This window comes from Microtus oregoni, unplaced genomic scaffold, assembly GCF_018167655.1.
Source record: "Microtus oregoni isolate MIOR12 unplaced genomic scaffold, Mior012 000004F_ref0000308, whole genome shotgun sequence".
NCBI lineage: Eukaryota > Metazoa > Chordata > Mammalia > Rodentia > Cricetidae > Microtus > Microtus oregoni.
Genome location: NW_024543063.1, coordinates 23,591,283 through 23,600,992, shown reverse-complemented (window position 1 = coordinate 23,600,992; position 9,710 = coordinate 23,591,283). Strand labels below are relative to the sequence as shown.

At 48.3% G+C, this 9,710-nt stretch overlaps 1 protein-coding gene across 2 annotated transcripts in view; it reads left to right on the top strand.

Annotated features, from left to right (window-relative positions):
• The first annotated feature begins 473 nt into the window (after positions 1-473).
• Positions 474-9,710, top strand: part of Pid1 (phosphotyrosine interaction domain containing 1) — a 228,138-nt gene continuing 218,901 nt past the window's right edge. For both annotated transcript variants that reach the window (XM_041650611.1, XM_041650608.1), the window contains exon 1: positions 474-775. In XM_041650611.1, coding sequence (XP_041506545.1) covers positions 746-775 — 30 coding nt within the window. In that variant the 5' untranslated portion in view covers positions 474-745. The remainder of the gene's footprint in view (positions 776-9,710) is intronic.

Sequence of the window (9,710 nt, the reverse complement as noted above, 5' to 3'; positions counted from 1 at the left end):
AAGCCCATGAGAGGGGTATGTTCTTGTCCTCTCCTGAGCACCACCGTATCTCAGGAACTTAGAGAAGCAGGTGGAACATAAAGGGCGCTCAGTTAACCCAAGGAATGGAAGTGTCTCCCTAGCAACATGGCATGTGTGTTCCAAGTGAGTTAGAGACTCCCACAGAATGGAACCCGGTGGGGCATCACTCTTTCCACCAGGCCCTTCCTCTCCAGCCACTTTGTCTCTTCTCCCAGATCCCAACGCCGGGCTTTACGCGGGGGTGGGGGTGGGGGGTGGGGGTGGAGGCTTGAACAGCTTCTTTCCTCTGTGTTGGTCCAGACTCACCAGGGCTAGCTGGCTGCTGGGGGGTCTGCGGGGTGTAGACCCCCACAGCCTAGGGCTCCGGTCCTCTCCCCCCCCCCCCCCCCGCAGAAGCCCGCTCGGGCATGCTCAGAGCGCGCAGGTCCGGATGGTGGAGAGGGGAGGAGGGAGCGGCCGCGGCGCTGTGGCCCGGGCGGAGCTGCGCAATCGTCTGAGCTGCGCACCCACTGGCGGCCGGAGCGGAGCCCACAAGTTGCCGGCAGCAGAGCGCCACCTCGTCCCGCTAGCAGCCCCTGTGCCCACCGGCTGCGGCCGGCGCCAGGACGCTCCACCCGCAGACGTGGACCCCAGATGTGACAGCGGGACCGCGGCCCCTTCTCCTTCCCGGCGCGATCCACAGAGTCTCCCTGCGTCTCCACCGCCTAAACCCCAAGGCTGGAAGATGTGGCAGCCGGCTACTGAGCGCCTGCAGGTAAGGGGCACTCGAGAGACTCGGGGCCAGCCTGGAGGAGGAGGTGCTGGGCTGAAGAAGCCAAGGTGATGCTTTGGCCCATTTTCAGAGATGTATACCCCTACCTACGCTGACCCCCCAATCCCGTAAGATGTATTTATGGGAACTGGATGCTGTGGGCTCAGCCCAGAGCCCTGTACCCATCCAGGGTCGGGGATGATGACACTGATTAGGGGCTGTCTCAAGCCTTACAACTTTTGGCTCGGAGGTGTTGGTGCGCATGTTGTTATAAATAGCGTCAGACTTTCTGAACAAGATTTAAGACAGCATCTCACTGACACAATTTACTAGTCTGGGGTTAGGATATTTGAATCCAGATCTCTCTCTCTCTCTCTCTCTCTCTCTCTCTCTCTCTCTCTCTCCCTTTCTCTCGTCTCTAGGAGAGGACAGAACACATGATTTGTGAAAGCATGCACTTGCCAATATTATTTGGACATGTCAAGCTTGGTTTGGCTGGGTCGTGGTATGCGACGTATTTTCTTTTCCCTTTATTCATTGGCACCCTCTTCCCTTCTTGTCCCCTGAACCCAAGCTCCTGCAGATATTTGAAAGGCGAAAGTTAATTTCAAAAGCCAGGAATGCTGATGTTTCAGGTCATCCCACCAAAAGTTTTTCATTGCTGTCACCTGAAATGCCACAGGGTCTTTGATTTAGGTTCCTAACGTAGAGAGCTGGGAGAGGGAGGTAATATGGGAAAGAAGGGAGTTTTCCCAGATCGGACTCATCCCATGACACTCTGGTCCTCGGGATGGCCCTGGCTGGAAGGTTTGATGACCGCCATTTGCTCACAGATGATCTTCAGGGGAAACAGCAGCAACAGCTAGTCTCTAAATCCTCCAGCTAGACTTTTGGCAGACTCGGGGCCACACTGCTGCATAGTAAACTTTGAAGAAGTGTGTAAGTGGTAAAAGTACAGTACGGCTGGAGGCTGAGCGTCACCAGGAGACTTACATTGGAGAGGCCAGGATCCCGCTGACTTTGGGACGTTTCTCAGACAGCCTTCCAAGCTCCAAACAGTCAGATGCTCAGCAAAGCCAACTCTGCCTCTCGTCCCTTATACCCAGCCTTAGCCTGCAGGGGGCATTGCATTTCGCCTAACCAGATTGCCCTCACCCCACAAAAAAGCCCTTTCCAGTGTTCCCCGGGGCTGTGAGTTGAGGAGAGCGTGTTCCCACTTATAGAGTCCCCCAGATTCCAGGCCAATTCTTTCGGGTTTCAAAGAGATAAAATCAAAACCGTTGGCTAACTTTGGCGATGAAGAGGGGGTGCCCAGTCTTTGGTTTATTAAGAGAACATCAGAGTGCCCCCCTGACCCCAGGCAACTGGCACAAGGTAACCTAAGTATATTTTATAAGTGGTATCAGATGTCAGTGGTGCATTCGAATTCCTCTCCTGGGTCAAGGCCTGAATTCAATTCCAGAGAATTAGCACGAGCGAGTGGAGGTGGTGGTTGCCATCCAGGTGCTGAGAATAGGGCGTCGAAATCCTTTCAGAGATGTGGTCCCAGGTCCTCGAGGGGGTGTATCGCCTGGCACTCTGTGCCTCTGAGCTATTTGTAGGTTTTCATCTATTGAGGTTACCCTTACGGGCCTTTTTCATTCTTCCTCAGTTCTGCAGCACATGACTCTTGGCAGGCAAGTGGTCTGCCTTTAATCCCCTGTGGATATTGCTCCTTGACTGATGTATTTTCCGCTACTTACGGAAAACATGCACATGTATTTCCCTGTGAGCATCTTATAGCTCGGGTATGCTAGGAGGTTGCTTTATTTCAAGGTGCCATGTTGGAAGGGTCTGGGCTTTAGGGTTCTGGAAAGCTGTAGCAAGGAGGGTTTATCATAGCGATGCAGCCAGTCACTGCTGGAGGGGCTCACCTACAGCCAGCACCACTACATGGCTCCAAGCAAAATCCATCTCAAATCTTGAGATCTGTAAAAGTGAGCAAAAATGGGGGGCATGTTCTTCATGCTCAGGGCTTCTTCCCAAATTGCTCCTGGATTCTTCTAAAAGACATACAGTTTATAAGTTTTTGGTTTTTGCTTCTTTGAGAGGAAGCCATTGAGGCTGAATTTGTGAGACAGCTGCCTGTTATAAGTTACTGAGACTGTTTGCCTGGGTATCTCTGTCAAATGGTTGCCTCTCTTATGTCTCTGTTCTCTGAGGTGATTTTCAGCCCCCTTTGGTCCTCAAGACACAATCAGATAGATATAATGGTTTCTGGTTCTGGCATGTTTCCATTCCCAGATACAGAAGGCATGGACATGGGTGATATTGGGTGGGGAAATTGCCAGTGAGCCCCACTTTCCAGCAGCTCTTAAGCCCTGGGCTCTGCTTACAGATATCTTCAGCTTTGGTCCTAAAGACTCACTTATTTTTTCCTTTGCTGATTTTCAATACAAACATTTTGAGAGGAGCCAGAGCACAGAAAATACTTCAAGGAAGCATTCCATGAACTTCCCAACAGGGCCAGGCCATCCATCAGTTGTATAAACACCTAGACACAGAAGAGGTCCAGGAGCAAAGAACGGCATCCTTTCCTAATTGATTTTTATCAGTTCCCATTGGAAAGCTCCGAGGGTCTGGGAATGTGGCCCAACTTTCCCCAGCCCAGACATTCACCCTCGGACTGACCGTCTTTTCAGAGAATACAGTGAAGGTTCAGGAGCTTGGGGAATCTTTTATCAGACTGGATTATTATTGTCACCATTATCTACTTGCTAGTAAAAAAAATAATGCTGCTTCTCTTTTCTGATTTGAAATTTAGTTCTTTGACCCAAATCCAGTCCGGGCGAATCAACCTGTCGCCCCGGGCAGGGCTGAGCTGGGTAATTTCTCATTCAGTCCCACGACTGTGGCCACTCCATCTGCTCCCCTGAATTTTAAAGCTGCTGCGTTGCGCTCAAGTTCTTTCCTGGATGCTTCTGCCATTGAATGCATAATAGGAGCAAAAGGAACATGAAGACTTAATTCGCCATCCCATGTTTGTGAAAATGTAAATATGAATTCTTCCCTTTTCACCTTCTTCTCTGCAAAGTTGACTTTTTTTCTTTCCTTGCAGAGAATCATGGGAGTTACAGATTTTTAAAAGAGGCCATTTGAGGCAGGATCTTTTCAGACAAGTGGAGGGAACTTTCTTTCAGTAGAAAAGGCTAAGACTTGTTTGTTTTTGTTTTGTTTTGTTTTTCAAATAGAGTTATTGCTTTAGCTTTGATACTTCAGAATCTGCCTGGGTTTCCAGTGGATTTAAATGATTGCTTCTAATGGTCTTTAGAAAGACGAAACCTAAGTTGTTATAGTTATGTGTTACTATAGACGTATAAGTCCCCAGAGGGGAGGAAGGATGGTGATTAAAATAAGACTATCAAAACAAAGGAGGCCAAGACATCATTAGAGGTGGGGACATTGCAGGGATAGAGGCCAACACATCCTTAAGGGAGGGGACATGTCAGGGATAGAGTGGAGGAGCTTGAGTCTAGCAAAGCCTGGCAGGTAAGTTCTAGCAAATTCCATGACTGTCTATAAACTACTCCTTCATAAGATGCTCCGTAAAAATTCCAATTGAGTCATTTCTGAGAGATCACACCTTTTCTGTTTTTTGTCGCTGCATCTGGGTTTTGTTTTCTCAAGACCAGGACCCCTCTTTGTCTCTTCACTCTCATTTGGTCAGTGCCTGTGCCTTGGACAAAATGAGGAAGCGACAGTGGCCACTCAGAAAACCATCGCCACTCGGCCTTATGTTTGATTTCCTGTTCAACTTCTGGCTGATAAAGAGGTTGAAACTTGTGTTAGCGACCTTTGTTGGGGCTGTGACAATATAGCTGACAGAGGTGACTTTAAAGGAGGACTTCTCTTGGTTCATGGTTTGAGGAAATACAGTCCACTGTGTTGGAGAAGACTTGTTGCATAGCTGGCTCCATGGTAGGGGAACATACTGCTAGGCTTCTCCACTTTTCATAGCTCAGAGACAGGACAACATATCGGGTCAGGCTCACTACTCAATGACCTGCTTCTTTTAGCTAGGCCCCACCTCTCACAATGGATCCACTAGCTGGGGACCAACCACCCAAGCACACAAGCCTGTGGGGGGAGCATTTCACAAATAAACCGTGAACAAAGTTTTCCAATAAAATGTTTCTTGAGTGATTTAGGAGGTGGAAAAGTGTATTGTTCCTCAGAATTGCCTTGTGCTTACCCTGCTGTGTTATGCCTGGTGTGTCTTTTCCTGATGCTGTGTGGATTGTTCCAGATTGATGTCTCTGTTGTTATGGCAGTTTCCCTCGTCCCTCAAGAAGCGATCCTGACAAGCCAGCAATCACAGCAGCTGGAGACCGTTAGACCTGGCTCATCAAGCAGACCAAAAACTTGGTCAGTTGGACACTCTGCCAGGCAGTCCAAATTGACAAAAGCAACACAGACCAGGGTGGGGAGGGGAGAGCAGCCTACTTGTCCAGCACCTGTTCTCTCTGTGCCCCACTACACTGAGTTTGATATAAATTATCCAGATCATTTATTTCCCATGGCTGGTTTTATTCCCATTTCATAGACATAGAGATGGGAGGCCAGAGAGTTCAAAATGGTTTGGCCAGAGTCAGGTAGCAAGAAATGGTCTGAGCCAGAGTTCGACTTGGGAGATTTGGTGCAAGACCCTCTTCACTAATCTGTGGGACTGTGATACAAGGAAGGGTGTGATGGACATATTGGTGCTGATGGTGAGAACAATGCTTGCCTTTTGCTCAGAGAGTTATCAACCGCTTTCTCTGGTATGAGGGATTGAATTTAGAGCCTCACACATACATTGGGTAAGTGTTCTACTGCTAAGTTGCATTCTCGCTTTTATTTGTTTGTTTGGCCTGAGACTTATGTATCCCAGGCTCATGTCCGACACACTGTAGCCTTGAACTGGTCCCCCTTCTGTGTGTCCTTAGTTCTGGGATTACAGGCTTATTCCACTACATCCATTTTGTTACAATGCTGGGGATCAAGCCCAGGGGTTTAGTGCATGCTACGCAAGTACTTTACCAACTGGGCTACATCCCGAGCCGTTGCTTATAGTTTTTATTTTGGGCCATGGTCTCATCCAGTTGCCAAAGTTGACTCTGAACTCACTCTGTAGCCCAGGCTACCCTGAGGTTTGTGGTCCTCCCGCTTCAGCTTTCTGAGTACCTAGGGAGTCAGTGTGTACATCCATCCCAGGCATGTTCTCACATTCCCTATAGCAGCGATGTAGCTAGCTGTGTTGGCCCAGAGCTCCTCAAGGTTTGGTGACTCAGGTCTTTAAGAGCAATCAACGACTGGGTCACATGATGCCTGGAATTCCCAAGTGTCCTTTGAGATGCTTTTCCAATGGGGCACGTGGTATTTATCTGAACTGGAGGCTTTAAGTCAAACCCAGTTGCCTGAGTATAGGGTAAGACATGGGTGAGGGGCAGGAAGAGAGGCAAGGAAGATCCAGAGGGACCAAGCCTTTCTCCTCAGAGGCCCTATCTCCCCATCGCCTCCCCATCAATCCGCTCTAAAGCTTGCATTCCTCCATTCTCTTATAGAAATGCACATAGCACTATGCCTTCTCCTCCAGGAAGAGAGAACTTGGGTTGTTAATCAGACATGAGTTCCCCTCTCCCAGACATGCGTTGCTGTTTTATGTCATTGACTTTCTCCAAGCCAGTCGGCCAAATCCCCGCGAAATGATTTGCGAAATGCTGGCACTGGAAGACTCCCAGGCCCCTGGTTCCCGTTGTTTAATGACTGTTACTTGTTGACTGTTCTGGTTTATCTTCCAGCATTGGGCAATCTCTGCATGCTGTTTGATGTTCTAGATTATCTCTGCCCGGACCTTCCCTGCACACTGACTCCATTCTGTCCTGTCCCTTATCCCTGGAGGAGACGCTGGTGGAGTCAGCCTACAGCCCTGAAGTCCCTAGAAATCAGACTGTCTTCCACAGGACTGCCATGTGACTCCCCGAATAACACCAGACCACCTCATTGGCCAGCAAACCAAACAAGTTCAGAGGTGCTCAATGGCTACAGTGTGCCTCTGGGTCCCCAGGGGCCTCAGGTCTAAACAGAGGCTCTGTAGAAGGAGAACGGGAAAAATTAGTTGGGGTGTTTGTCCACAGCCTCCCTCAAAGCCCAGTGCAGTTAGTTTACCATCAGCTCACATGAACTAAAAAGCAAGTTCTGGTCCCAATTTAACAGCTACCTAGTGATATAACACCATAGTGTGTTCACCAGATCTGAGCTCCGGGTGGACCTGAGGACTCACAAGGGAAGGTGTCATAAAAGAGGAACAGAATTGCTTCCCAACTGGCACTTTTCACTACTTCTGATGTTTGGGCAAGGTCTCTCTTTCCACGTTTCATCACCCGAACCTCCTCTGTAGTCTTCTGTTTGCCCCACGATCCCCTAGATAAGGGGCCTCCTTGTAATAATGCTATTGAACAGGTTGTCCCAGAAAAAAGACATCATTGGGCTAAAAAGTAACCAAAGAAGGAAACCTGTCTCTTCATAAATAAATTTGATTAAGTTGTTCGCCAACAAGGCTATATAGTTTAGGCTTTGTATGTGTTTGTACATGTGTGTGCTAGTTCACGTGTGGATAGGTATGGGTGCACACCCTTGAACATGGAGGCCAGAGGACAGACTTGGGAGGTGTACCTCAGGAACCATCACCCTAAGTTCTTTTTTGAAACAAAGTCTCTCATTGGGTCTGTAAAGCTGGCTGACCAAGGCTCCCCTGTCTCTGTCTTCCCAGTACTGTAGTTAAAAGCACAGGCCACTTTGGAGAGCAAACTTGAATCCTGCTTAAGAGGCAGGAACTTTCCTGCCTGAACTATCTTTCCATCCCTATTGTTCAGTCCTATAGCTTCTCTAGTTTGGCTTTCTCCATCTCTACCACAGAAAGAGCCTCTTTGCTGAGGTTTGGGAACAGTGGATCCCCTCGCTCTGCAGGAGTGGTCACATTAGTAGTCTCACCTATCCGTGTCTGAGATCTGTGCTCTCCCGCTGTCCTTATCACACATCTTTCAGGTCCCAATCACCCTTCACCGTAGGGTGAGGCGAGTGGAGGGAGCTTCTGGGAAGGAAATATATCATTGTATACTTTAGAGGACTTGTTTTTATTTTTTATCTCCAAGTTGGACTTACTATTGTTTTGTTCCCTGGCGTGTGTTGCAGCTTTGACTGTTTCTGATGATTCTGGTTTCCTAACCCAGAGGCTGTGCGAATGCTGTAAACTTCTCCGTGGTTAAGTCTCACTTGGGGAATTCTTTTAGCTTTGTCTGAGGGGAAAAGTGTGAGCCCTTGCGTGGAGTTATCCTCAGAGTTGGGTCTAGTGTTCAGCTCAGCTGCTCTGGTTCTCATGCACTTCTTTTTTTTTATTTTTATTTTTTAATTTATTTATTTATTAAGGATTTCTGCCTCGTCCCCACAACCGCTTCCCATTTCCCTCCCCCTCCCCCGATCAAGTCCCCCCCCCCCCTCATCTGCTCGAAGAGCAATCAGGGTTCCCTGACCTGTGGGAAGCCCAAGGACTGCCCACCTCTATCCAGGTCTCGTAAGGTGAGCATTCAAACTGCCTAGGCTCCCACAAAGCCAGTACGTGCAGTAGGATCAAAAACCCACTGCAATTGTTCTTGAATTCTCAGTATTCCTCATTGTCCGCTATGTTCAGCTAGTCCGGATTTATCCCATGCTTTTTCAGACCTAGGCCAGCTGGCCTTGGTGAGATCCCAATAGAACATCCCCATTGTCTTAGTGTGTGGGTGCACCCCTTGTGGTCCTGAGTTCCTTGCTCGTGCTCCCTCTCCTTCTGCTCCTGATTTGGACCTTGAGATTTCTGTCCGGTGCTCCCGTGTGGGTCTCTGTCTCTGTCTCCTTTCATCGCCTGATGAAGGTTAATATTCCTGAGGATGCCTATGTGTTTGTCTTTGGATTCACCTTATTTAGCTTCTCTAGGAACATGAATTATAGGCTCAATGTCCTTTATTTATGGCTAGAAACCAAATATGAGTGAGTACATCCCATGTTCCTCTTTTTTTGGGTCTCATGCACTTCTAAGGGTGAGGGTGGGGCTGGAGCTGGGTTGTGTCTTGGAAAGGGGTCGGGTGTCATACACCCACTGGCCACTGGGATCCCTGTTTTTGTCTGTGAGTGTCCTGGAGATAAGCTTGTGTTGAGATGCTGCCACATCCTTGGTTTCTGAAATGTCACACACATCTCCAGGGATATTATGTAAGAGATGATTCTTATGAAGTCCCATTGGGGTTGGGAGCCTTGTCTCCAGAGGAAAGTTTTAGCTACTTAGAAATTCTACAAGTTTCCAAGTCCACACTTGGTCTCAGTTATCTGTAGTGGCTCTCAGGTATTCGTAGCTGGAAGAATAAAGCCTTTAGGGGCCCTCAGGGATGTTGCTGCCCAAAAGAGCACTAAAGAGACTGCACTGCGGTCAGGAGCTCTGGACCATGCTTTCTTACCCCTCAGTGAGGCTTACTTCTGAACTGTCATTTGCCAGGGGCTTTATCAGAGACTTTTACATTTCCTGCCAGTTTCAGTGAATGGAGGAAGACAACAACAATATTAGTGACCCTTTGTTGCAAGCTTACATTCATAGACAATGGTTATTATTAGTAATGACAGTGGCAACAGCAGCAGGTTTTTTACATAATACTTACTAAGTGTATTGGTTCCTTTGTGGTGGTGGTGTGATAAAATGTCATGACAAGGAGCAACTTAGAGATGAAGGAGTTTATTTTGGGTTATGGTTCTAGAAAGAGATGGGGGAGGAAGAAAATGGGGAGAGAATAATAGACACATGGGGAGACACGGCAACAGGCTGCTAGAGCAGGGAACAGAGAGATCACCTCTTCAACTGCGAACAGCAAGCAGAAAGAGACCTGGAAGT